This window comes from Mastigoproctus giganteus, chromosome 8 (genome assembly GCF_048544385.1).
Source record: "Mastigoproctus giganteus isolate SK-2022 chromosome 8, ASM4854438v1, whole genome shotgun sequence".
Classification (NCBI taxonomy): Eukaryota; Metazoa; Arthropoda; class Arachnida; order Uropygi; family Thelyphonidae; genus Mastigoproctus; species Mastigoproctus giganteus.
Genome location: NC_143582.1, coordinates 188,767,816 through 188,795,553, shown reverse-complemented (window position 1 = coordinate 188,795,553; position 27,738 = coordinate 188,767,816). Strand labels below are relative to the sequence as shown.

Genomic DNA, 27,738 nt, shown 5'->3' with positions numbered 1-27,738 from the left:
GCAAAGTGTAAGGTATTGCATCTGGGGAACAGTAATCCCGAAATAACTTATTCACTTGGTGGAGTTCAACTAAACCCATTACTAGAGGAAAAGGACTTGAGTATTACGATACGGTCAGACATGACGTTCTCCGAGCTTTGTAGACTGGTTGCAAGGAAGGCCCATGGTGTCCTATCGATGATTTAAAGAACATTTTCTAGTAGAGATAAGGACGTCATAATCTCATTATATAAAGCCATACTTGGAATACTGTATTCAAGTATGGAGACCGCACCTAAAGAAAGACATTGTTCTTCTTGAAAGGGTTCAAAGACGGGTAACTCGCCTGGTGAGATCGGCAAAAGGGCGTCCACATGAGGAAAGACTTGGAACATGTGGGTTGCAGAGCTTGGAAACTCTGAGAAGCATAATTAAAATGAATGAGGACGAAATATTCACGATTATAAATAATTCTAGAACAAGAGATCATAATTTCAAGTTACGGGGAGAGATGTTTAGAATGGATTACAGGAAGTTTTATTTTAGCCAGCGAGTTATAAATTACGGGAATAAATTACCTACATGGGTGGTAGAGGCTGACAGTTTGGGGAAATTCAAAGGTCAGCTGCATAATTACCTACGGGAGGAGGGAAACGCATCGGTTGTCTGTTTGCTTTACTCTTATTATTATTATTTTATTTTATATATTTATTTTGTTATTATTTTTTGGCTGGTGCAGCATAAGCCATAGACTTCCTTGTATCAAGTAGCCATTAATACTACTAATACTAAGAAACAGGATACAAAGAACTAACCTTTATGGCCATCTTGGAGTATAAAGAGAATATTATTTCAAAAAATGAAAGAGCGTGCAAGCTCTTTATCTGATTAGCACGAATCAATGTGGTGTATACGCATGTGGAGGTGGACTTATATAAGAAGCAGTAAAAATAATATATATTAACGCAGCCATGGTCATGGTTCTTGCTGGCAGTTGAAGCGTATGAGTATTACGTCATCTTTAAGATGCATGTTGCCTTGTATTATGATAACACGCAATTTAAGGAAAAATAAAGAATATATTTTCAGGTGCCTTGTTTAAGCCTAATTCCTCTGAAGTCTCTTTCGGATAAGAATTACACGGCATAACAGGAGCCCATTAAACTGAAATAATTGTGCCAAAGGTGGGGAGATGTTAGACTGTTCTATGTAATATAAGTGCACATAAATGCTGTTTATTACGTTGCAGATTATGTTCATAAATGAATATTTGGAGCACCTGCTTTCTAAGATACACTTTGAGGAAAAATACACTCCAGCTGGTTGGTGATGCAATCCCTTACTACAGAAAGTTATCGTTAGTCGAATTTGTCATTTGAATAATGGACTCTTAAATACAGGAATTAAATGAAGTATGATGAATGAATTGCAGTAATTCACTAACACATTATAGAATAGCAAGCAGGAAAAACATTTGAAGTTGTCAGTGTCAACATCACCTTTTGGAAGGAAGGCATATGTTGTATAAACTTTCCTCTTACAATGCGTTATAATAATCTTCAGTCCCTTGAACATTTCTTTTATCACCTCATGTATTTCGTAATCTCATTTTACCTACAAGAAAAGTTACATAAATACTTCCTTGTATCAATTTCGAAACACTCCAAAAAAGAAAATAAAATAAATAAAAGATAAACTAGCGACATGCATAAGACTGGTATGAAATCACCTTCTCAGCATGCATTTCTTTAGTTTATAGACCACAAAGAACATCATTTCACACCTGGACGTAAAAATTATTGTATTTTTGAAACCTGATAATGATATTTGGACTATTTTTCAACACCCAAAGAAACTAGCAGCTAAAGCCTAGTTAAATATCTAAGAATCAACAATGTAAAATTGGATTTCCCTTCCCTCTATCAACGAGGACGCCCCCAAAAAAACCCTGAAATACTCACTTATGATGAGGTAATAGCGAAAGTCCCTTCACCCATGGACTTGGGCGTATATTTATCCATTAAACAAAGCTTGCCTCACTAGGTTGAATATTAACAGCCTATTTTTAAACCCTCCAACTTTTTTTCTGAATATTTCAGTAAGATAGCTTTTATTTTATTTTTTTTCTAATACATCAACGGAAACCATTAGCATTAGCATTAGCATTAGCAGAGGCATATGATGCAAGAAAGCAAGCTTATTCAGCATCAGCCAAAAAAAAAAAAAAAAAAACCCACTCCCATTTCACCCCTCCGTTCGTTCGAAATACCTGTCCAGTTGAGCTTTAAATTTGTTTAGGCTATCAACTTCAACAACAAGTGATGGAAGTCGGTTCCACCAACCAACCACCCTCTGGCCAAAGGCAAATTTCCGCACATCTATCCGACATCCGTCCTTCCTCAATTTGAATTTATGCCCTCTGAGGTGATTATTCTGAGAAAGATGAAGAATCCCATTGGCATTGAGCATGCTCAAACCATTCAAAGCCTTATACACCTCTATCAGATCACCTCGCCGGTGCCTAGTCCCCAAACTCTGTAATTTGCAAAACTTAAGCCTTTCTTCGTAAGAGCAACCCTTTGTTCCATTTACTAATCTTGTTGCCCTTCTCTGTACCCGTTCCAGCAGCTCTACATCCTTCTTGAAATGAGGCCTCCAGACCTGTATACAGTACTCAAGATGTGGCCTAACCATTGCCTTATACAAGGGAATAATCACCTCCTTATCCCTGCTAGAAACATTCCTGTATATCATTGACAAGACACCATGAGCTACTCTTGCAGCTCGTCTGCACTGCTCAGAGAACTTCATATCTGCCTGCACAATTACCCCCAGGTCCTTTTCATTCTCCACCACTGTCAGTGTAGTACCGCAGAGTTGATACGTTGCTCTGGGGTTACTGTTTCCCATATGCAGCACTTTACATTTGTCATTGTTAAACCTCATTTGCCACCTCTCAGCCCATCTGTTCAACCTTTCCAGATCCTGTTGCAGCAGCATAGCGTCAGTATTGTCCTTAACGACTCTGCCAACCTTTGTATCATCTGCAAACTTGGACATTAAACTTGATATCCCATCATCAATATCATTCATAAACACCGAAAACAACAACGGACCCAACACTGAACCCTGAGGAACTCCACTAATAACATTAGTCCATGTTGAGCAGTGTCCATTGATTACCACTCTCTGTCTTCTGCCACTCAACCATCCCCTTATCCATAGCAGCAATTTGCCTCCAATGCCACACTGCTCCAATTTGTGCAGCAGTCTTCCATGTGCAACAGTATCAAAAGCCTTTCTAAGATCCAAATATATAATATCAAAGTTATTCCCTGCATCCAGTTCTTTTGTGACTACATCATAGTATCCAATCAAATTGGTCAGGCAAGACCTGCCCTTAACAAAACCATGCTGCGTCTGAGCTATAACTGAATTCTTGTCTAGATGATCCTGCAATGCTTCTTTAACCAGTGCCTCCATTAATTTACCTGGAACAGAAGTTAAACTAACAGGTCTATAATTACTTGTGTCAGCCTTTGATCCTCCTTTGTGAATTGGGGTTACATTTGCACATCTCCAGTCTATGGGTACCTCCCCTGAGTCCAAAGAAGCTCTCATAATTATGGCTAGGGGTTTGCATACTTCCTTTGCTGCCTCCTTTGATTGGGGGAAGCACATTCTGTCAGTCACAGGATTACCTTAGCAACATATTAAGTCTAACTGCCCAAATCAACGAAGCGTTCCGATTACGGTGTAGATATATAAAAAGGAATCCAACCCCAACCTGGTCTACATCTTTATCTCCCAAGAAACTTGTCGTTTCTTCTTTTTTTTTCTGTATTAACGTTCGGTGCATTCCGTAGTGGTATAGGGGGTCAAACGATGATTTCAGATGAACTTCAGGGATAGCAGCCGCTTTACGTCTTCCGTTGTTAGACGAGGTCGTCGGACCACCTGCCGCTAGAGAGTTACGGTCATCTACCAATTGACCTCTTGACTTGGGAAGCAGGTGAAAGTTTATCTTGCATCTCTGTAGGAGTGAGGCTGTTTAGACTAGACGTTAATCTGGGGAACCCCATTCTGGTATGGGGAGAGCAAAATTTTCAGTATTTATTTTGCTGATACGTTGGTCCTTTCTTCACTTGGATCCAGGTGAAACAAATTTAATTAGCTTGATAAAATCTATTGTGTCATTCACATCTGATTTATATCCACTATTATTGTAATTGTATTGATTGATAATGCTAATATATAGTAGGTTCTTGATTATCCGGGTTGCGGATTAACCGGTGTCTCTGTGGCCCACAGAAGCTTGCAATTTTAAATGATAATTGTGGATAACACAAAGAAATTGGTGGAATCTCTTACAAGTTGTACGATTGATGGTAAAGTGTGACAAATATTATTCAAGATCTTTCTCCTCAAGGTGGATTTAACCGTAAAAGACCTAAATTCTAATTAATTAATTTGATAAAGGAAGATGGCGACTCCCACTTGGATCGTTAGAAGCGTTTTAAAACGACCTTTGCGTTAAACAGGAATGGAAGTTGTAGTATAATATAAAAATATGTAGCTTAGATCAAATAAAAGCACTTAGTTTGGTATCGAGAAATGGCCACACGTGTCCCTCATGAAAAGAATTTGTTTATAAAAGAAGCGCAGAAATACAAGAAGCCATTAAGCTAAAACGCTTTTGATCTAAGCAAAAGTGATAGCATTAGGTAGCCAACATCAGGGATACATTAAAGATGGATCGCATACTCTAGGACAACACCAGTGTCCAGCTAAGGGATTTAGCTGAAGTCAGGTAATGTCATCTGCCCAAGCAAACAACGTAAGATTAAACAAAAGGCATCATCTGATATCGGAAAATATGAGAACATTCTGTGCTCTGAGAAAAGGCTGTGTTAGAGCCCCAACCACGAACTCTGATAATTATATACAGTCAGATGAAACTTATAAATAAATTTCTGCTATCAAAGGAGAGTAGAAAAAAAGCATTTTCTTCTTGCAACGCTTTAATTTGTTTCAGTGAGTTTTTCTGTTAAAAAGCTTTTGTCTTTTAACTTTCAGATGAGTAATAGAAGTACTTTTAATGAAATAATTGACGTATCGTTATATAGTTAGGAAGATAATCAATAATGTGAGTGTTAGGGTTAACGACCTTTTGTGGAAGCCTTATTTGTCCCGACAATAATTATTAGAGATTCACTGGAAAAGAAGACGTCTTTAATTTAGTGAGTTCAACAGCCTGTGATTAATGAAACCACTGCTGTGGGGTTGCTTTCCTACAAACTTTAATGAAATCCAAACAGCTATTTAATGAGGTTAACAACAGGGTTACTCAACGTCCGCTTGATGCTAAAACTCCAATAAAGGTTGCTTTTTCAAAAGAAAGTGGCTGACGTTTAATATACAAATTTCATTTACTGTCTTTCCACCTGCTGTCCTTTAAATGTTAAATGTAATACTGAAACAAAAGGCATCAGTTTACCGAAATTTGCAATAACGACAAAATGATGCCCAGATAAGTGTTGAACACAATTTTACAAACCTTCAAGGGGTCAAACAGCTTCCTTTTAATATGTAGACTTGTTATGTAAGCCTGGAACAGAGGAACGATATTTATTCTCAGGAGAAATTTCTCTTGAATATCTTGGAAATCAATGCAAGTCTTTGAAATATATTACCCGTGTTTCAAAGACCTAATTTAAAGAACACCACTAGGTGTGCTGTGGTGTTCTTTAAATCCTCTTCGCTAATTTTTCTGTTAAAATCCTCCGATATTTTATGCCAATCGGACTTCAAGTCGGCAACCTCACACGCACCTGATGATCCAATTCAACCCAGAGATTCTCTGTACGATTGACGTGAGGGTTCTGGGTTGGCCAGTCCATCTTTGCAACGCTCATGTCGTCCCACCAGTCCATCACAAAGCCAGCAGTGTGACATGGAGCGTTGTTCTGCTGATACAGATCTTCTTCGATGCGCTACCATACCGTAGGTAACGCATTACTATCCAGGATGTCTAAATAGACCTTCAGCATTCATGGTTTTGTCTAAAAAACCAATGGTCCAAGGCCAAATCATGACAATCATCCCCATATCCTCAAGCTAGGAAATATTCTTACCACTCAAACTTTTTTATTTGACTGGAAGATGCTCTTCGGAGAATCCCTTCATCGCTTCAGTGGTCTGAATGACATCAAAGAAGGACTTTTAATTTCATATTTCCAGAAATATTACTACCCAACAATAAAATAAGGCTATCTTTCTTTAGGTTCTTTAAAACAGGTTATCTTTCAACTGCTTCGACTCTTACCTTCAAAGGCAAATTCTTAACTCACAAAGAAAATAATATGCCAGCCCTAAACTTGTTTTTGAAGATTTTGTCTTTTCACTGTAGAGAAAAGGAAGATTCATGCTTGGTTTCCCGAGGAAATATTATAAGTGGTTTGTTTACTTCTCAGTCTAACCAATTACAGTAAGCTCTTTAAAATTCAGCAACCTCGGGGATTGAGAGGTGCTAGATTTAAAAATTTTCCAGATTTTAGAGAGGCACACCTAGGGTGGAGCTGTTTTGGAAAAGCACATTTTTGTAAAAGTTTGTATTGATAAAAGATGGTATTAATGTGTAATATTTAAATAACAGTTTAATTTAAAAATGTAAACAAATGATAATAAACATAATCACAGAAAATGTCAAGATATCAATTGATGTGATTCGGAGAAAAATACTTTTGTAATAGAAAATAAGAAAAAAATTAACTCTTCTTGCATCAATTTTATATTACTCTTATATTTCACTTAAGTGAGTTGCCTATTGTTTTTCTCCCTACTTTATTCACGAATCTTGAGATGCATGACTAGTTATAATGGCGTCAAAATCCTCTGTGGGGTGAAATTAAATTTTATGGAAGAGATTAGCAAATTTCGAGGAACTGTTTAAGTATTTGAAACGATTAAATTTGCATAATAGTATCTAATCGTGATAATTAAATCATGAACGGGCACAATATGGTCCAAGAGGCCATTGTGCCAAAAAATCTCAAATACAACAACAACAACAATGGAAGAGATTAACCATAGGTTTAATAAAGCATACATTTTTCCAGTTTTAACTACAGTGAGCATTTGAATCTCTCTTTGCTCTCAGATGTTCTAAAATCACTCCAAACTGGTCACTAGCTCAAGCAAGCGCTGTATGACCAGTCACATATCTGTAATTTGTTGCGCTAAGTTTACTGAATAAGAGATCAGCACCGAAGGAGAGAAATTCAAAGTTAAAGCGTTCCTAAAAGTATACGGCCTCAGAGAAAGTATAGAATGTTTGCAGAACTACCTTATACTGTATTTTAATCTGTTTTTACGCCAGCAGGATAAAAACTTCATAAAAAACTTCGTTTCATTAATTCTCACAGCTGAATAAATTTGCATTTGTAACGAGTTGCCTGGTATTGTACTACTTGTAAACAGAAGACCTTTCCAGAAGGTTAATGGCCCCTGGTGCCAACCGTTCCGTGGCCAAGCGATGTCAGTGCGTTCGTTAAAGCGATCTTTCTAAAGAGCTTTTGCCATATAGAGATTCTTTTTTGTTCTTAAATACCATTTTTCTTCATTTACTATTAGAGTAGCTCTTTCGCACTAAAGGAAGTAGCCAAAGGCCCAGAAAGGAAAGACATCTTTCTGTTTCTGTTTCTTTTTCTTCTCTCACTAACACAACTAACAGCCGCTTAGTCACCTCGTGGCACTGCTGCCCGTGGTGGGGCCGGAAACCTGGAAGGAAAAGTTATCCTTCCAGCGCTAAAAGGAGCAATCATGGAAAACGAAAAATTTCCTCCTCTTAAGTCTGCAAATTCTGCAACTATGGATTTACAGCAAAGTGATTGTGACAATCAAAACAGATGTACCTCGAATGGAATATCCATCTTTCTGACGTACTGCATTCGCTAACGAATCAGTCACTAGGTACACTGTCTCCGTTTCTGTATACAAAAATGCTTGGAAGGTGTAGCCGGATCACCAAAAATGGTACTAAGACTGAAATCTGGCGACCTATTAGTTGAAACCATCAACCGTACACATTCTGAGACTCTCCTCAAACTTACATCATTTAGTGGAGTCCCTATTAAGGCATCTCCTCATGCTACCCTTAATGCGTCATTTCCGAATGGGACCTATTGAACATCAAGGAGGAGGAGGAGATTGTTCAAGAACTTCAAGACCAGAAAGTTACTCAAGCAAGACGAATAATGCTAAAGAAAGATGGATAACTTGTTCCTACCCGTAGCATCATTCTTACCTTTTCTACACCAAACCTTCCTTCATTAGTAAAAGCAGGATACCTAAACTGCCGCATCCGTCCTTACATACCCAACCCTATTCGGTGCTACAAGTGTCAAAAGTTTGGGCATTCCCAAACTGCCTGCCGAGGAGGTTCAGTTTGCTCAAATTGCGGATAAAAGGAAACTGAAGAAAAAAAAAATTCAGAAATACAAAGTGGAGAACAAGGTCACGTACACCGAAGGGAGAAAGCATCTTATACAAAACATGCCTAAAAGACAAGAGACAAACCTCACATCTCAACTATCCGTATCCGCGGCCGGATTTTAATGTTTGTAGGCCCTAGGCATTTTTCATTCTGAAAAGTGCGAAAAGAGGAGTAAAATATTTCTTATAATAAATTATACTGTATTAACACACTGACTGCGAATTACATCTTTTGATGTAATTCGCAGTCAGTTTTACATCTTTTGATGTTCTCGTCTGGGGAGGCGTTATCTTGGATGGACGTACACAACTCCAGATACTGGAAGGCAGTACTGCACTGAGGTAATCCTTCCACATGTGCGTCTGTTTCGAGGTGCCATTGGCCCCGAGTTCGTGTTTATGGATGATAACGCCAGACCCCATCGCATTGCAGCTGTTGATATGCTTTTGGAAAGTGAGAACATTGTTCATATGGATTGGCCTGTCCGTTCCATCGGTCTAAATCCCATCGAACACATATGGGACGCTCTGGGGAGACGCCTAGCGGCACGTCCACACCCACCAGAAAATGTTCACCAACTGAAGATGGCGCTGACAGAGGAATGGACGATGTTACCGCAAGAATTTATCAACAACATTGTTCTAAGTATGGACAGGAGGTGCAAAGCCTGCATCGACATTAGGGATGACCATATCTGCCACTGCACAAAATTGCAAATCGAGAAGGAAAAAGCAATTAAATACTGGACTGAAGTTTTAAGAAAAGTAGTTGTGGCGATAAAATTTTTGGCAGAAAGAAGTACAGCTTTTCGTGGTGATAATGAGCATCACAATAATCCTAACAATGGCAACTTCCTCGGGTGTAATTGATCTTCTATCTGAGTTTGATCCTTTTATAAAAGAGCATACTGAAATGCAGGAAGTGGAAATGTTTCATACCTGTCTTCAACTACGAAGAATTTATCAATTTATTAGAGTCAAAAGTGTTGGCACACATCACATCTGAAATTAAAGAAGCCAAATATCATGGCATCAGTATAGATTCAACGCCTGATATAAGTTACACAGGCCCCGAGTGCCAAGCGATAGTGTCCAAGCGATTTTCCAAAGCGATATATAGTGCTCTTTCCCAGTGATTTAGTTATATTTTTCTTTCCAGTGCTTTTCTCCTACTCATTTCTTTGTAAGTGGTTCTGTACTTAACAGATCCTAAGTAAGAACCCAGAAAGGAAAATTACCTTTCTTTTCGTAGTATATTTATTAATTTTTTGCACTAACAAACTAACCTCTCCAACCGCTTGGCCACTAGGTGGCACCGCTCCTGCCTCCACGTGGCGGGGCTGGAAGTCTGGGAGGAAAAGCGCTCACTCCCAGGGCTAAAAGGAGCAACAGTGGACTGTGATACATGTCCACCACTAGAGCCGACAGGCTCTCAACATACTGAGACTCGAAGAATGGAAGACGATTCCAATCTGGCAAAAAGAATGAAAAAAGACTGTAACAAATCAGAACCACCAGCTTTTCTGATTTTACATTCTTTATCGACTCAGCCGCTAAGCAGACTCTCTCCCTTTGTCATCCAGAGATGTCTGGAGAATGCAGCAGGTACACCGAAAATGGTGAAAAGGCTCCAATCAGGAGATCTCTTAATTGAGACCACTCAAGCAAGGCATTCAGAATTTTTATTAAAAATGACATCTATAAGCGGAATCCCAATCAAAGTCTCACCACATAACACCTTGAACTCCTCAAAAGGAGTAATAAGTGAGTGGGATTTGTTGAACGTAACTGAAGAGGAGATAGTCGTGGAACTAGCAGAACAGAAAGTAACTCAAGCAAGAAGAATTATGATAAAGAAGGATGACAATCTTGTTCCCACACGTAATATTATACTGACCTTTAGTACACCAAATTTGCCGACCTCAGTTAAAGCAGGCTACCTAAACTGCCGTATCCGCCCATACATTCCAAACCCTTTAAGATGTTTCAAGTGCCAGAAGTTTGGTCACTCCCAAACAACATGTAGAGGCGAAAATACTTGTCGTAACTGCGGGTCAAAAAACCATTCACAAACAGAGTGCACTGCAAAGGTTCCGGAATGTCCAAATTGCAAGAATGACCATCCAGCATACTCAAAATCATGCGAACTCTGGAAAATTGAAAAAAGAATACAAAAGTACAAGACAGAGAATAAGGTCACATATCAAGAAGCAAGAAAGCAAATAAAGTCAACTATCCCAAAAACCACGTACGCTGCCATTACACTAAAATGCCAAGCTGTTTCAACCCAAACTGATGTATCAATTCCGCCCAATACATCCATTGCAGAGTGGGCACGATCTGTGCTATCAACACCTCAACCTACCAGCAAACCCGTTGTAGTTGATGAAATAAGCAATACCCCTATCACAGTTCCGCCTAAAATAAAATCATGTGATAAAATGTCAAATAAATCACGAAGGCAACAAGCCAGTGAATCACAAAAGGCAAACTCAAATAGAATGGACTCTGAAAATATAACTACACACGATGAAACAGTACTTGATCTTCATGCAGAAGATGATATGGAGACTGGATTTACATCAGGTCAAACTGATGACGTAGAAGAGGGTACAGATTCCGGACGTCCCAATTTTCCTAGAAAAGATAAAATGAAATACGACCGTCAAAAGCAACCCACTCACAAGAAACAGACAGACTCGCCTTCCCTCCTCAAACCCCGATAATGCAGAACATTGTTCAATGGAACTGTAGAGGTTTACGCAGCAATACCGATGACATCTATGATTTAATATCCCGATATGGTCCTATAGCCGTTTGCATACAAGAGACTAATCTAACTCCACAAGTCATTCCATCAATCAGAAATTTTACATTTTACAGAAAAGATAGAAACTCCTCATTATCCGCACGCGGAGGCGTCGCGATTCTAGTTGACTGTAAAATACCATCTAGAAAAATTCCGCTTCAAACCCACTTAGAAGCCATTGCCGTACGTGTATCAGTTGGGCAAATTCTAACTCTAGTATCTCTGTACCTTCCACCTAACAAGATGTGCACGTTTAAAGAACTAGAAGACCTTATAAGACAGATACCACCACCTTTTTGTATCTTTGGTGATTTCAACGCGCATCATCCATTGTGGGGATCAGACCACATGGACAGTAGAGGACACTTGATCGAGACTATACTAGACCAACTGAATATAACATTACTGAACACTGGTGAAAATACTTATACTCACCTTCCCTCTGGATCTATGTCAGCAATTGATTTAACTCTCTGTTCCCCCATATTATACCCCAGTATAGAATGGACAGTATTAAACGACCCACACAACAGTGATCACTTTCCAATCATATGCAGAATCCAAACGCTTCAAACATCACATCCTGATAATCGCTCAAAATGGAAATTCTCCAGAGCAGATTGGAAAACGTTTTCAACCCGTCTTTCTTTTGATAGCCAATTGATCAAACTACAATCCATTGATGATGCCACAGAGCATATTACCAAACAAATACTGACCACTGCCTCCGAAGCAATACCTCAAGCCTCCACATTTAAACACAAAAACCTTAAACACTGGTGGAATGAAGCTTGTACCAATGCCAAAAGGGAAAAAAATAAAGCTTGGAACCTGTTCCGGAAGTTCCCAACTACCAACAACCTAATTCAGTATAAAAGACTAAAGTCAAAAGCTAGGCAAGTTAGAAGAAAAGCCAAAAAGGAATCGTGGATACAGTTTGCCTCCACTATTACAAAAGATACTAGCAGTCGTCTCATCTGGAAAAAAATTCGGCAATTAAATGGGAAATATCCACCTCTTCCTTCTCCCATTTTAATCAAAAATGGACAGGAAATTTCTTCCTGTCAAGAAATAGCTAACGTCCTTGCAGAGAATTTTTACCAAACATATGACACTTCAGCATATAGCAACTCCTTTCTTAAAATCAAAGCTTCAGCAGAAAGGTACAAAATAAATTTCCATACTTCCCAATATATTGGCTATAATCAACCGTTTAACCTATTTGAACTGCAAACAGCATTAAAGAGATCACCTAACAGTGCAGCTGGACCTGATGGTATATATTATGTAATGCTGGAACATATAAACAGTACAGCCTTGAATTTACTATTAATTTCTATAATCGGATTTTTCTTGAGGGTACGTATCCATCTTCCTGGCATCATTCCATCATTTTAGCCTTTCCTAAACCAGGAAAAGATCACTCACTTCCAGAAAATTACCGACCTATTTCTCTAACTGCCTAAGTAAAATCCTAGAAAGAATGATACACAGACGGCTTACCTGGGCTCTTGAAACTAAACAACTGATGAACAACAATCAGTTTGGTTTCCGACAAAACAGATCCACTTTAGATCTAATGGTGAAAGCCGAGACTAACATCCGCAATGCTTACGTCAAAAATGAACATCTTGTAATGGTAAGTCTCGATATAGAAAAGGCTTTCGACACTACCTGGAGATACGGCATATTGAGAGAGCTTCATTCCATAGGATTGCGAGGGCACTTACCAGAATTCGTTAAAAATTTTCTTCAACACAGAACCTTTCAGGTCCGCTATCAATCTGTACTTTCCCGGTCCTACACTCAAGAAGAAGGTATCCCGCAAGGATCAGTACTGAGCTCTACCCTTTTTTCACTTAGACTGAACACCATAACACACAACATCCCAAATACTGTAGAACTATATATGTATGCTGATGATCTAACTATATCTTGCCGTTCCAAAAATATACATACCATTGAAAGACAGCTGCAACTCTCTATAAATAAGTTGGAGGCATGGGCAATGCAGAATGGATATCGTTTATCAGACCAAAAAACAATTGCAGTTCACTTTTGCAAAAAACGTAAGCTACACCCAGAACCAGAACTCAGATTAAAAAACCATTTGATCCCTCCCACCAGTAATTTCCGTTTTTTAGGCCTAATATTGGACACCAAACTGAACTTTATTTCACATATCACACACCTCCGAACTGTCTGTCTAAAGAAACTTAATATACTTAGGTCCATTTCTGCTATGACATGGGGAGCTGATAGGTACACTCTATTACATTTGTATCGTGCTATTATCAGATCTCGTTTAGACTACGGTGCTATTGTATATGATTCAGCCAGGAAAAGCGCATTAATCAGACTTAATACCATCCAACACAGTGCCCTTCGAACTGCTCTGGGCGCATTTAGAACATCCCCTGTTCAGAGTCTGTATGTAGAGGCACACGAACCTCCACTTCACCTTCGAAGGAAAATGTTGCTTCTAAATTATGGAGCTAAAATTCAGAGCCTTCCAGACCATCCCGTTCGACCGTTGCTTTCCAACCCTGAGTGGACAACGTTCTATAACAGTAAACCGAATGAAAATAGACCAACTGGCATGAGACTAAAAGATTTGCTTCACACCTGGAATATTGATTTTGATAACATACTTAAAGAAAGCGATATTCCTGATCCACCCTGGTCTGTAAATCTCCCTCACTGTGATACGCACTTTCAGCAATGGGGAAAGAACTCCCTGGCAGATGAAAATATCAAACAACTACATAAAGAACATACCCTCAACAATATACAAAGCTACCAAATATATACAGATGGCTCAAAAACAGATTCTACAGTTGGTGCCGCAGCTGTCTTTCCATCTTTTACAGTCTCCATATCACTACCAGTTGAATGTAGCAGTTACACTGCTGAGTTATATGCAATTAAACTAGCCTTACAGAATATTAACACTATCCACAATACTAGCAGTATAATATACACTGATTCTTTGAGTGCAGTGTCTGCTTTGGGTAATCAGTTTTCAATATCACAACCAATCGAAAAACAAATCATTTGCTACTTAAACCACCTACGAAGTAGGAATCATAAAGTGAAATTCTGCTGGATCCCAGGGCATTCTGGTATCTTAGGCAATGAGAGAGCAGATCAGGCAGCCAAAAATCCAAACAGTACAACACCAGCAAATTATAAAGTACCATATAGAGATTATTTGAAGCATATAAAAAAAGTCTATATGTTTCAGTGGTCAGAAATATGGAAGGCACAAAGTAATAACAAGTTGCTCCAAATCAAAAAAGAACCTGCGTTATGGATTTCCAGCTTTAGACAAAATAGACAGGAAGAAGTTGTTCTAGCAAGACTAAGGATTGGACATACTCATCTAACCCATATGTTTCTACTCATGGGGGATGACCCACCTCGATGCACGCATTGTTCACTACCGCTTACAGTCAAGCATATACTTTTAGATTGTCCTCACTATTCTCCTTTCAGAAGAATTTTCCATTCTCAATCACAACTACAAGAACCGTTATCGCTTAACCACATGATTGGCAATAGTGCTAACCTAGCTACACTCTATACATTTCTGAAGGAAATACATATATTTGAATTCCTATGATGCCAAAATAGAACATATTATATTACCTTAGAATAATAATGTAGGACCTGGCACATTTTGGCCTTAGTTGCCCTTGTGCCTTTAAACACCAATACCAATACCAATAAGTTACACAGATCAGTTGTCGGTCATTATTCGTTATGTATCAAAAGATGGCGAAGTGCATGAGCGTTTCTTGATGTTTGTTCCTATTGGAAAGCATGATGCAAAAGATCTTTTTGACACGGTAGCATCTGTTCTTGGTTAACATGGAACAGATGTAGCAAATTACAGATCTCAATCATATGACAACGCTGCTAATATGAGTGGGATGTATTCTGGAGTTCGAGCCAGATTCAAGGAAGTCAACAAACTAGCAGTATGGGTTCCATGTGCTCCACACAGTCTTAATTTACTAGGGACTACATCCGCAGAAAGCTGTTTGGCTGCCGTTAATTTTTTTCGGCATTTTACAGTCACTTTACACATTCTTTGCAGCCTCACCACAAAGATGGTCTAAATTCAGTACGATGGAGAATACAATCTCAATCAAAAATCTACCAGACACAAGATGATCATCACGTTACGACGCTGCGAGATCATTGAAAAAATATTACAGTAAAATTCGCGCAGAAAAAAACCGATGGTGGTTCATGAAGCAAAAGCTTCGATAAATAAACTGAAATAGCATTAATGACCATCATTTGGGAAGATTTAAAAAACAGAGTGAATAAAGCAATTCAAGAACTTGGAATTGAATTATGCGTAATTGTGAAATTATATGATACTCTTCTGGATTATCTGATTGGTGATCGAGAGGAAGACAAATTTGATGATTTTGAAAAAAAATGGCAAAAGAATTCGTTCCGAATTCTGATTACAGACAATATGAAGACCGAAAGTGGAAAAGGAAGGAACCGTTTGATGAAACACCGGAGGAATTGGTACCAGAAAAACTGAGTGCAAAAAATACATTTCGAATTCAAGTTTTTTAACGTATTGCAGATGTACTAGTCACAGAAATGACAAAATTACGTGCTGCATACAGTACATTGTATGGTACCTTCAGTTTTCTTATAGATATATCTATGCCAAAAGAAGAAATTCGATCCAAAACCAACGTTAGTCAACACCTACTAGTCTGACTTAGAAATAAACTTCGTTGATGAATTCCTATCGTTTTCGGCACTATACAAGGAGAAAACGTCAATGGCAGAATTGATACACAAATAAAAGATAAACTGATTACTATTTTCCCAAACATACACGTAGCTTTAAGAATTTATCTATCCATAATTGGATCGAATGCTGAAGGAGAGCGCCCATTTTCGAAAACTTAAGCAGATCAAGAACTGTATACGCTCAACTATGAGCCTAGATCGCTTATCGTCGTTGGCACTTCTGTGCAGCGATATTACTTGTCATATGGACTTCGAGGATGTTATTAAAGATTTTACTACAATGAGAAGCCGAAGCAAGAAACTTTTGTAATCTTAAGAAATATTACACGTAATCTAGATATTGACGATTTTGTTTCTTTTTAATTTCAAGTATAATGTTGAAGTTTTATAGTTGCATTAATTTTAAGTCTGAAAACCTTTTCCTCTCTATTTTTTACTTTTTTTTTTTACCTTTTTTTTTACCTTCCTTCATAGGTCCTAGGCACGGTGCCCACAGTGCCTAATGGAAAATCCGGCACTGTCTATATCAGTTAAATAGTACACTCTATTTCGGCAAGACAGGACAAACAATGCTCATAGAGGAGTGACCATACTCATAGACTCGAGAATTCCTTGTAAGAAAATTCCTCTCCGAACCTCCTTAGAAGCCGTTGCAGCTCGTATAATGATTGGCATTACTATAACGCTCGTTTCCATATATCTTCCACCCAATCAGCCATATGCGATTCATGAACTGGAAAACCTTGCTTTGCAACTACCGTCACCACTATGCTTATTAGGAGATTTTAATGGACATCATCCATTATGGGGATCTCCTGTCTCAGACGGACGCTGAGAACTCATTGAAATGCTACTAGACAGACAGAATTTAACATTACTGAACACAGGCTTACCCACTTACATTCATTTTCCTTCTGGAGCAACCTCTGTAATCGATCTCTCAATCTGCTCTCCGAGTGTCGAATGGACAACACTTGACAATCCTCTCAACAGCGATCACTATCCAGTCATATGCAGAATTCAAACCACCATCTCCAAAACAACCGATGCACATATGAAATGGAAATTTTTTTAAAGCAGACTGGAAAAAATATAGAAATCGTGTATCTTTTGATGAGCACATCATTGAGTCTTCTCCTATCGATAGCGTTACTGAGCATATCACAATGCGGGTACTATCAGCTGAACATCACCAGTTCAAAGTCTGTATATTGAGGCTCACGAATCTCCACTCAGTATCAGAAGAAAGACGTTATTATTGAATTACTCAGCTAAAATTAAAACCTTCCCCACTCATCCTATTTGGACATTACTGTATGACCCGCAATGGACAACACTCTATAGAAACAAACACAGAACAATCCGACCAACGTATCAGATTACAGAACATATCAGAATACTGGAATTTTAACTTTCACAATATCATCAGAGATTTAAAAGATCCGGATCCCCCGTGGATTACCTTAACTCCTGCTTATGATGATTTCTTTGAAAAAAAAAAAAAAAAAAAACATCAGACAACTGCATCTTGTTCATGCAGAAAAATTATTCCAATTTTTCTAAGATCTATACTGACGGTTCAAAGTCTGGCAATAAAGTGGGTGCAGCTGCTGTCTTCCCTAATACAATTGTTTCTACTCCACTTCCAGCTGAATGCAGCAGCTATACTGCTGAGCTCTATGCGATTAAGCTTGCCCTGGAAAATATTTCACTCTTGTCAATCAATAAAAGTATAGTATACACACATTCCAAAGAGTGCTCTGTTAGCTCTGAAGAATACTTCAACTTACAATCCTTTGGTAAAGCTAATACGACATAAGCTGGTACATCTCCATGAGCAACATCAAACTGTTGTCTTCTCCTGGATACCAGGTCACAGTGGTATTCCTGGAAATGAGTGCGCTGATGACGCTGCAAAGCATCCTTCCAACAACATAGCCATTATCAAATGATCTGGTCTCATATTCCGATTATAAACACAACATGCAGAAAATATGTATGGAACAATGGACTTCTGTGGAAAAAGCAAACGCACAATAAGCTATTTCAACTGAAACCTGAACCACAATCATGGATATCTAGCCCCAGCAAAAATAGAAAAGAAGAAGTGCTCTTAGCGAGAACTCGAATCGGCCATACTCACCTCACTCATCTGTTTTTGCTGACAGGAAATGATCCTCCTCAGTGCATGCACTGTTTGCAATCATTATGAGTGAAGCACATTCTGATTGAATGTACCTTGTTCAACACTGCCCGACAGTCTACTTTCAACTCCATCTCAAACTCTGTGTCACAGCAGGATCGTAGGCAATGACGCAGCCCTTTCTCCCGAAACTCCCCCAACAACAACAAAAGGTTAATTGGCCACTTGTTTAAGAGATGAGACCGCTCTGACAGCCTGTTTCAGAACTAAACGCCCCTCATCAACAGATAGTGTCAAGTGACAACATTCAGACAAAACATAACTTTCGCTCGCTCTTACTTGGAATAGATTTTGTCTTTTTGATATTTAAGTTCACATTAAAGTTTTATTATTAAAGTAAGATAAACATGTTTTGAAGGTTCCATTGACGTTCAAAGCTAGTGAAATATATGAAGCAATAAAGTGGAGCTTGAATAATTCAAAATTACTTAATTTGAAATAATCTCAGATGTTCTAAAATGACGTCAAACTGGTCACTGGCTCAAGCAAGCGCTGTATGACCAGTCACATATCTGTCATTTGGTGCGCTAAGATTACTGAATTTCGATTTTGTTGAATTCGAAGTTTGGATAATTGGAAATAATTTTGATGCCTCTTCAGCTTCGAATTATTCAAGCTCTCTAATGTATATGAAGCAAATAGTAATGCAGGTTAAAATCCCGGGAGGGAGGGCAAAATACCGTTTTTTGCCATCACCCTACGCGCATGTACACATTTCGCATTGGAGCATTACTAAACTTGTTTTTATATATATGCTTATCTTCGTTAAAACTCTATTTTTTCAAGATGAAACTACTGAAGCGCTTCCTTGTGCACTTAGCAGTGTATAAACAATCCCTTTCTACTCTTCAGTTCCTCGTTGTCTTCTTCTCATCACACGAAAACGACCTCCACTCCTCCTGTCTAATAGGGTGCAAATACGTCACCACTCACAATTTCTGTAATCACTAACGGTACTCGCTTTCTAAGCCCGCGTTGACGTTCCCATCCCTTAGAGAGACAGCTGGTGTACTTTGTAATATTATGGGCAGAGGGGATGGACTACGTTATAGCTGCCCAAGCTCATAAATAATTAAATTGTTATGTAGACCCGAGGACAGGAAGTTAGGAACTTAACCAAACGACTCATTCATTTCCTGTTGTATTCCTCTTCCGAGAATAAACAGCTTCGAACATTTTTCACCTCTACTCGAACGAAACTTCCTTTTTTTGTGCGTTAAATTTGCATTTTAAAGAAATTTATTTTGTACTTTAAAAAAGAAGAAACTTTTAATTGAAGGAAGTGAATAACTCATTGTTGAAACTTTCCGTGCTAACACCAGAGGGAGTTAAATGTTTCACTGATCATCATGGATGTATTCGGCTCATTAACATTTTCCACTTACTCTGGTTACCTTAGCAACAAGTTATTTGTTGCCAGAGATAATTACAAGTCAAGCGACTCAGCAGTTTTTTTTTTCCATCTATTTTACTAATAAAGGTTACAGTTAATTAATTTCTTGCCCTATAGCTGACATAATTAATATATCCGCTGTCATGGTACTTAACTACGTGAGTCTTCCTCAGTTTATGAACCCTGCTACTGTACGCAGGGCAGAGATCGCCATCCCAATCATAAACAAGAAAGAGAGCTGATGTGAATTGTAATTGTCTAGGGACTTGGTAATAGAAAGGACTGTACCTGACCTTAATTTTTAATTACAGAGAAAAATGTAACAGTGGTGTCTGTACTTGGTATTAAGTATGTGAGCATACATAAATACTTTGAAAAGAAAAAAAATTCGGCACCGATGCGCAGTAGATGAGACAATATGGCGTTCACAGTGATGGGTGCGTCTAAGTTGACGAAATGCAGTGTTCTTCAGTTTCTTATGGTGGAAATAACTGAATACATATATATGAGCGTATGAATGGGCAAATCGCTACTATGAAGGAAGAAAAACTCTGGAGGATGACTCTCGCCTAGGATCATCCTCCAGTAATTCATTCTGCCATGAATTTGGAGCGTAACAAGCGCGTATTGGTGATGAGGTCAAGGAGCTAGAAGGTAAATGGATTATTTATCATCGGAAGTAACGCTGTACAGTAGTTTAGGTGCCAGTACTTTCACCCTTCATCTTGACAGTTATTATTAAGACACTTCTATAAAAATAAGCTCTTCGCCTACCTAAAACAGAAATAACAGCATAGCAAAGTCACCAGAGGAACGCTTTGATTGGAGAGGAAAAAAAAAACCCAAAATGTTTTCTGAGACAGTCTGTCTTTTTCTGACAGCTTATCAAAACAGTGGTATTTTGATAAACTCAAGCTAGAAGCAATAAAAGTAAAGTCTGCCAATGATAATGATGTACTGGAGAATGAACTGAAGAAATTGCAAAATCTGTTCAGTTTATTCTACAAGAACATCTTATATTGGAGGTAAAAAAAAAAAAAAACTCCAGTGAAGTCCAGTTTTTGTGATGCCTTCCACTTGACTCTTATTTCTGTTTTAAGTGGGAGAAAAGATTTTTTTCTAGATTTTTTTACTCATTGATATAATCAGCTAAGCTCTTAAAATAAAATGCATTAATGAAACAGGAAATGGATTTCTCTGGAACCGGAAGTGATGTCAATTAACTTTAATATCGTTTTTCTCAAAAATTAATTCAATTTTAATCACGCCGTATTTTAACTGAAAATTTAAGCAGGAGAAAAGCGTGTGGTGGCAAAAATTTTGAATTAAGTTCAAAGAATGAGAGAAAACTCCAGGTTTGCAAAGATGTTTTGAAAAAAAAGTTAAAGATCCAGAATTTCTGAGTACTGTAATTACTTGTGATGAAAGTTGGCTGTTCCAATACGACTCAGAAACTAAAAGGCAGTCGATGCAATGGTAGACAAAACAATCCTCAAAAACCAAGAATGTCATAATCAAAAATTAAAACCACGTTTCGTGTTTTCTTCGATATTAGAGGAATCATTATGGCTGAATACATCCCATCAATTAGACTTTAAATCAAACATACTACACTGAAATCGAAGGAAGAGATCTCTATTGTGGAAGGATGGTCGGATGCTCCATTAAGACAATGCTCCAGCACACAACACGCTCTCTATTCGCCAGTTTATAGCCAAAAAAAAAAATAAACAAATAAATAAAATAAAAATACCTGTGTGTGAACATGCACCCTACACACCAGACCTGGCCCCACGTAGCTTTTTTACTCTTCCATAAGCTGAAAAGTGTAGTTAAGGGAACCCATTTTCAGTCCATTGAAGACATCTATTCCATTTCAATCTGAAAACATCCCACAGCCTTTATCATCAAACGCAGCGTACACTTAGCTAATTATTATACATTTAGAAAATTTATCTCCGCATCATAATATATTGAAAACAGAGATTCCCCACAGAGAACAAGCAATATCAATTTTCTAGACAGTAAACGAGTTTTTATTCTTCTCCAATGTACGTATTTGCTATCACCAAAACTTAGCATTATCTCGGGTTTCAGCAATCCACCTGGCAACCCTTGTCTTCCATCTTTCATTAGAGCAGTGGCTGCCGGATAGTGACAGCTTCCTTCTTATATTACCATAGCTAGAAGCAATGTGTGTGGTGATAAGCTTCCGTGCACTGCTGTTTACCTTGACAATTTTGCATACAAAAGCAGCCAATAATCACTAAGATATATGAAGCCAGATCAAGTCCTGACACGAAGAACATACGTGACGTGTGAAATCCATTGTTAGCTTTGCACGTTTTTAACAATAGATGTATGTACAGCTTTTAGGGTTACCTGATTTGTGGGTAGGGTGGTGTATTTACATCATGAACCCTTCCACTTGGAAATGTTTAAAACACGCACAAATACCAGGTGTAGCTGATAGCTGATCTGTGCCTCAAAAACACCTTTCACATCATTAATTATGTTTTTTAAAACATTTTATTGATTTCATTCTGTGAATTAGTTCCCCTATAAACTAGGGGGACCATTTATAGCTTTAAAACATGGGAGATATTTGTCAAAAAATACTTGAGAACAAAGTAAGACATTAGGCTTAAAATTATGGATTGATATCTTCTGTAAAAAAACCTCTTTAAATGAAAAACGTGGCAGCTGAGACTTCGTTTGTTTTTTTATTAACCCTAATATAAATGAAAGCTAAAAAAAAAAGGGTGCAGAAAAAAGGGAAACATTACTTTCACGTGCAGTGAAGTTCCTTCTGTTCCATATGCATGCTAAAATTTTCCCAGCTTCGGACATCTTTATCAGTAACTCTTATCTCAGGTGTTGATTCCATAATTTCGATAGCGTGTTCTCGGAACGTGACCTCTGACCGGAATTCATCTTCAACAACCCTCTCGGAACATAGGGTTAGGTAACCGCAACGCAAGAACTATATTGGTGATATTTCTGTACCCTTGACCTCGGGTCGGTCAGTTTTCTGAACTTGAAGCCCCAGAAAACGTTTAAAGTTTAACATCTTAAGAGTTTCTTTGTCTCCCGAGAACAACTTGACTCCAAGGGTATTTATGGCTTGCCAGTTCTTCTGTAGTGTCTATTTTTTCACCTTGAAAAACTATCGTTTATTTCTTTAACTGTTTTACCATTTTTTTCTACTCTCCTTTCATAACTAGTTGCCTCGGTATTGTATTACTTGGAAACACTTCCCTCAGCTGTTTAAAGTTGTCCAATATAGAAATAATTGCGCAGTTATCACTACTTTAAATACTTTAATCAATATTTTATTATTCTTTTTTTAAAAACTAAGTATTATTTTTCTTTCCAGGTGCTAATCATTAGTCCTACAGCTCATTTCTACGATTTTTGGAGAGAAATTCCTATTCCTATATACCTAAGAGTTTATTTTTTTAATATCACTAATCCCATGGAAGTGTGGGATCAAACGAACAAGCCGATTCTGGAAGAACTTGGACCGTATACTTTCAGGTAAGACAGTTTTTGTTGGAACTGCAAACACGATGTGGGCACACCTACTGGCGTGGAGGGAAAGAGTTGCAAAGCCCTTGGTTGGAACTCTTCCAACAGTTTGTTTTCATGTACACTTTTGTTCAGGGGTGAGGGAGTATCTTTTATCACAGGAAGTGGGACTCTATAATTTAATAAGCGTTCCCGGTCATTGAAAAGAGGGCGATCCTCCAGCCAGTCTTCAGTTCCCAGAACCCTTTATTAGAACCCCAAGCTTGCTCTTCTGTAAAGAAGCCTCCGATGGTTCGTGCACAACTTAATAATTATGAATGAACACATTTCTGTCACAGCTCTCTCGTGACTCACAGCCTTGTGACCTTTGAAATGGAGCAGTGCATTCTGAGGTCATTCTCCTCCCGAACACAATGTTTTTCTTTTCTTCTAACAGCTGCTGTTTTCTGATGTTAGATGTTAATCGATACACCGATGCCAAAGTTACTTGGGTATATCGCTCTAGAGGAGAAAACGCATCTCCTTTAATAAAAAGAGAGAAAAAGGCGAGTTTATAGATATATATATATATATACAACTAAGTTTTTCTCCACAATAGGATTTCTGGCAAAACGTACCAATTTACCTCCTACAGTAAATTTTCTAATCCTTTCTTGAATTTATTCAAATTCTTCTTCCACAACACTAGATGGAAGGTTATTCTAACAACAAATTAGTCTCTATCTGGCTTACTCAATCCATCCAACGCCTTAAACACCTCAATCAGCTCTCTTTGTCTAGTTTCCAGACACTGCAATTTGCAAACTGAAGTCTTTCTTGGCAAAGAGTACTCTTCTGTTCTCCGCACTAATCTCTTTGTCGTTTTCTGTACCACAGAGAAGAGCAACGATCCACATCCTTCCTAAAATGTGGCTGCTAGATTTGTATAATCACCTCCTTGTCCCTGATGCCAAAATCACCATGTCATGGGGGATGTTCAGCACCTGTCTACACGCCTCAGAGAACTACACGTCTGTCTGCACAATTACCCCTCAAGTCTTTTTACGACACGGTGGTACGTTTTCCTTATATACTGGTCTTAGTACTGTCTGGGAAGGTCCAATGGGGGGGGGGGGGTAGCGTATGGATAACCCATGTGACATATGGAAAAAAAAAAGAAAGAAAGAATTTTTTTTTTATATTTCTATTTTTCTGATTTTAATGAAATTTGTGTGGCTCAACAAATAGTAAAATATTACCTTTAACGAAAATCCATCTACTGGAAGTTGAACTGTTACATGCGAACGGACAGGCAGACAATTATGGCGAAGACGATAAGCGCTTTACGCATAATGTGAAGACGTCTAAATATTGCGAAAAAAAAAATATACAATTACCTCTTAATATACAGTAGGTTTCCTTTGAGAAGGGCTATTTATTTTAATTTAATGCAATACTGAGACAACCCTTTAAAAAGGCAGATTAAATCAAATTTTTGAGAAATATATCAAAGGGATAAGCTCATTGTCTTTCATTATTTCCCCAAATTCTTAAGTATTGTCTTTCACCTTACAAGCCTGACATGTATTTCTGATTTTTAACTCCTCAGGGAAGCAAGGGAGAAGGTGAATATTAGTTGGAATGACAACGGAACTGTTACCTATAGGCAAGTGAAAAGGTGGTATTTCCAGCCTGATCTCACCAATGGTTCTCTAAGTGACATCATTTGCACCGTTAATGTACCGATGGTGGTAAGTAGTGATTTGTATAACTACTCTGTTTCAGATAATGGAATTTACTAACAAATAATTTTCTGACAAATAATTTTCTGTTGCATTAGTGGTTCTAAAGCTTTTTTTCTCGTCAACTCCCTAGCAGGGTTTTTCTGCTTGTGCAACCCTCCCATCTCCTTCTGGCCAAAAACTCCCAATTTGTAGAATCATTTTATCTTGCAACATCTTTATGATCCCCTCATGAAGGGGCTCGCGAATCCCACTCCCCGGTATGTCGTGACCCACAGTTTGAGAACCACTAATCTGCATGAATCGTGTATCTTTTTCAGGAGCATTGCTCTGTATGTGTAGTAGTGGTCACTGTTTCTTTATCCGCCTGACTTTTTTTTTTTTTTAAATTCATTTTCCTAGGCGGCTGCCTTTCAGTTGAGATACAGCTCCGAAGAGGTCAAAATTCTCCTTTCAGTGGCGTTCAACATCACAGCCAGCAGGTTGTTTATTTGGAAGTCAGCGAGGGAACTCCTGTTCGATGGTTACAGTGATGAGCTCATCGAAGAAGCTAGGAAATTGGGAGTTCCACTTCCTGACAAGTTTGGCTGGTTTTACGGTGTAAGTAGTTACACTTAACTATTATTTTTAGATGATATAAGTATTTAAAGAAGTTTTGAGAAGTGTAATTTTATGATGAATATTTTACGTGTGATTAGCACGTACGCTATCACAGAAATTAAGAGTTTTCATAAATTAACAACATGATGAAAGTTTTTCTTGTTCCATAACCATTCTTAGAGATTATTTTCAGCCCATTGTACCCTTTTTGACCCAGTTAGCTTTTATCTTTGCTCAGTGCTTCAGAAGTTTTTGACACAATTCTCAGACAACTTTCTAAATGTTGACAATTATCTTTTCTTAATCTGAATCATCTTTTCTCTTTGTGTCTTCTCTAAAAGAGAACATATACCTCCATCATTAAGTTTTTCCAACCCTTTTAAGGCTGTTATACCTTTCCAGGTCACCACGCAAATGCCTAGTTTATAAACTTTGGCACACAAGTGGAGTCTCTTCATGAGTATCTCTTTACATTCACAACTAATTTGCTTGATGTCCTTCTTTTTGTATCCTTTCAAGCAAGTCGATATCTTTACTGAAAATAGGCCTACATAGAGTATTTAAGATGTGGTATGACCACTGATTTGGTCAGAGGGATAATTACTTATTTGACATCACTGACACTACTGCATGCTCTGTCCTAGTAACCTCAAGATGCTTTTCACACTCCACAGTGTTGATTGTACCCCACCTTTCTTTTTTTTCTCTCTTAAATTTGGGTTTAACTCATGCGAAGATCGTGTGAATTATGACAAATCAGGTGTATGTGTGGAGAGTCTATTAGAACGAAATTTATTTAACTGATCAAAGGCAGAATACGATGATAATTGGATCTGTTCAATTATATCTCGAAACACAGATCCGATTTCTGTCTTCTCTTTGAACAGTTTGCTTTTGTCATGGAGGAAACGCACGATGAACAAATATTAAGGAGCCAAATGGAAAACAGGAACTGCTCAAAACATTTTACAATCTTTTATGGGGGAGCGATGAATGCTAATTATTTAGTTAATAGTTAGAATTAAATAAATGAAAGAGTAACTTGAAAAGTGTATTTTTGTTCACAGAGAAACAACTCAAATGATGGACTCTTCACTATGTTCACAGGGGAGTACGGACTGGATGAGTTTGGAGACATAGATTTGTGGAATGGACACTCGTAAGTTCCTGCTTTATTATTATTATTATTATTTAAATTTCTGAGTTGTTTTCTATTAGAATTTCTATAAATAGAACGATAATTAGAACTAGAAATAAATAAATAAAACATGCATTGTTTTTATCAGTGTATCGTTTGTGTTAAAATAAAGTTAAAGTAATTCGTATTAATACATTTCGTTTTGTTTAAATTCTTCTTGATCATTAATACGTTTTCTTGATTTCTGTTAAGGGAAACAGATTACTATGATCCTCCTTGTAATAGTATTAACGGATCAGGTGAGTTTTAATTAAAGTTTATTTTAATATCTTTTTTATAAAGTTTAAATTGTTTAAAATCCAGTACGAAAAAACGAGATAACAAGTTAATAATTAATTATAATTGCAAATAAACGTTTAAGAATTTAACCGAAATTTCGAATTTCGAATAAAAAAGTTTAAAAAATATTTGCAGTATTTTAATGTACCGTATTGTCTGGTGATATAAAATCCTGTTAACGTGGTTACAAGGACTATAAGAAGGTATTAGCAAAAGGACAGGATTTTCAATACAAGCAGGTTGATTGGCTTCAGAGCACAGATGTACGATTATTTTACCGATTTCAAGCACAACCAAAAGAATAAAATCATTCCCTTGAACGCTTCTACTAGTGCTGCCATCTTGGGACAATAAATACCACTACTTAAGGGCCGGCACTGCAAGGTTTAATGTGGTTGTCATGTTCCATTTTATTTTTTAACTATACAAAGTTTATGCATCAAAATTATAAAATAGAAATTGGTATTTTGCGTTATTGAAATTATATAAAATTTGTAGTTTTTGTCTTTTTATTTTATTTTTTTTAGTGGCCAGCAGGATTAAATTGCCTAGCTGACCAATGGTTTTATCGATCACAGAAGAATGACTTTGACGTCACGACGAGTTGACTCGGTATTGCACTAATTTCAAACAAATGGCTACTTTTGCTTTCATTTCAGATACTTCTATTACAGCCTGTTTTAATACTTACTGGTCCTTCATCAGACAGTAGGTGATCTCTTTTAAATAAACACACGCGGTAATATGAAAAGA

The 27,738-nt window shown here is 37.7% G+C and overlaps 1 protein-coding gene across 1 annotated transcript in view; it reads left to right on the top strand.

Moving 5' to 3' along the window:
* LOC150082091 (scavenger receptor class B member 1-like) overlaps positions 1-27,738 on the top strand; it is a 49,876-nt gene that overhangs the window by 12,999 nt on the left and 9,139 nt on the right. The window contains exons 2-6 of the mRNA XM_090379961.1: positions 23,036-23,196; positions 24,776-24,917; positions 25,311-25,508; positions 26,576-26,667; positions 26,899-26,945. Of these exons, the coding sequence (XP_090236087.1) occupies positions 23,036-23,196; positions 24,776-24,917; positions 25,311-25,508; positions 26,576-26,667; positions 26,899-26,945 (640 nt within the window). The remainder of the gene's footprint in view (positions 1-23,035; positions 23,197-24,775; positions 24,918-25,310; positions 25,509-26,575; positions 26,668-26,898; positions 26,946-27,738) is intronic.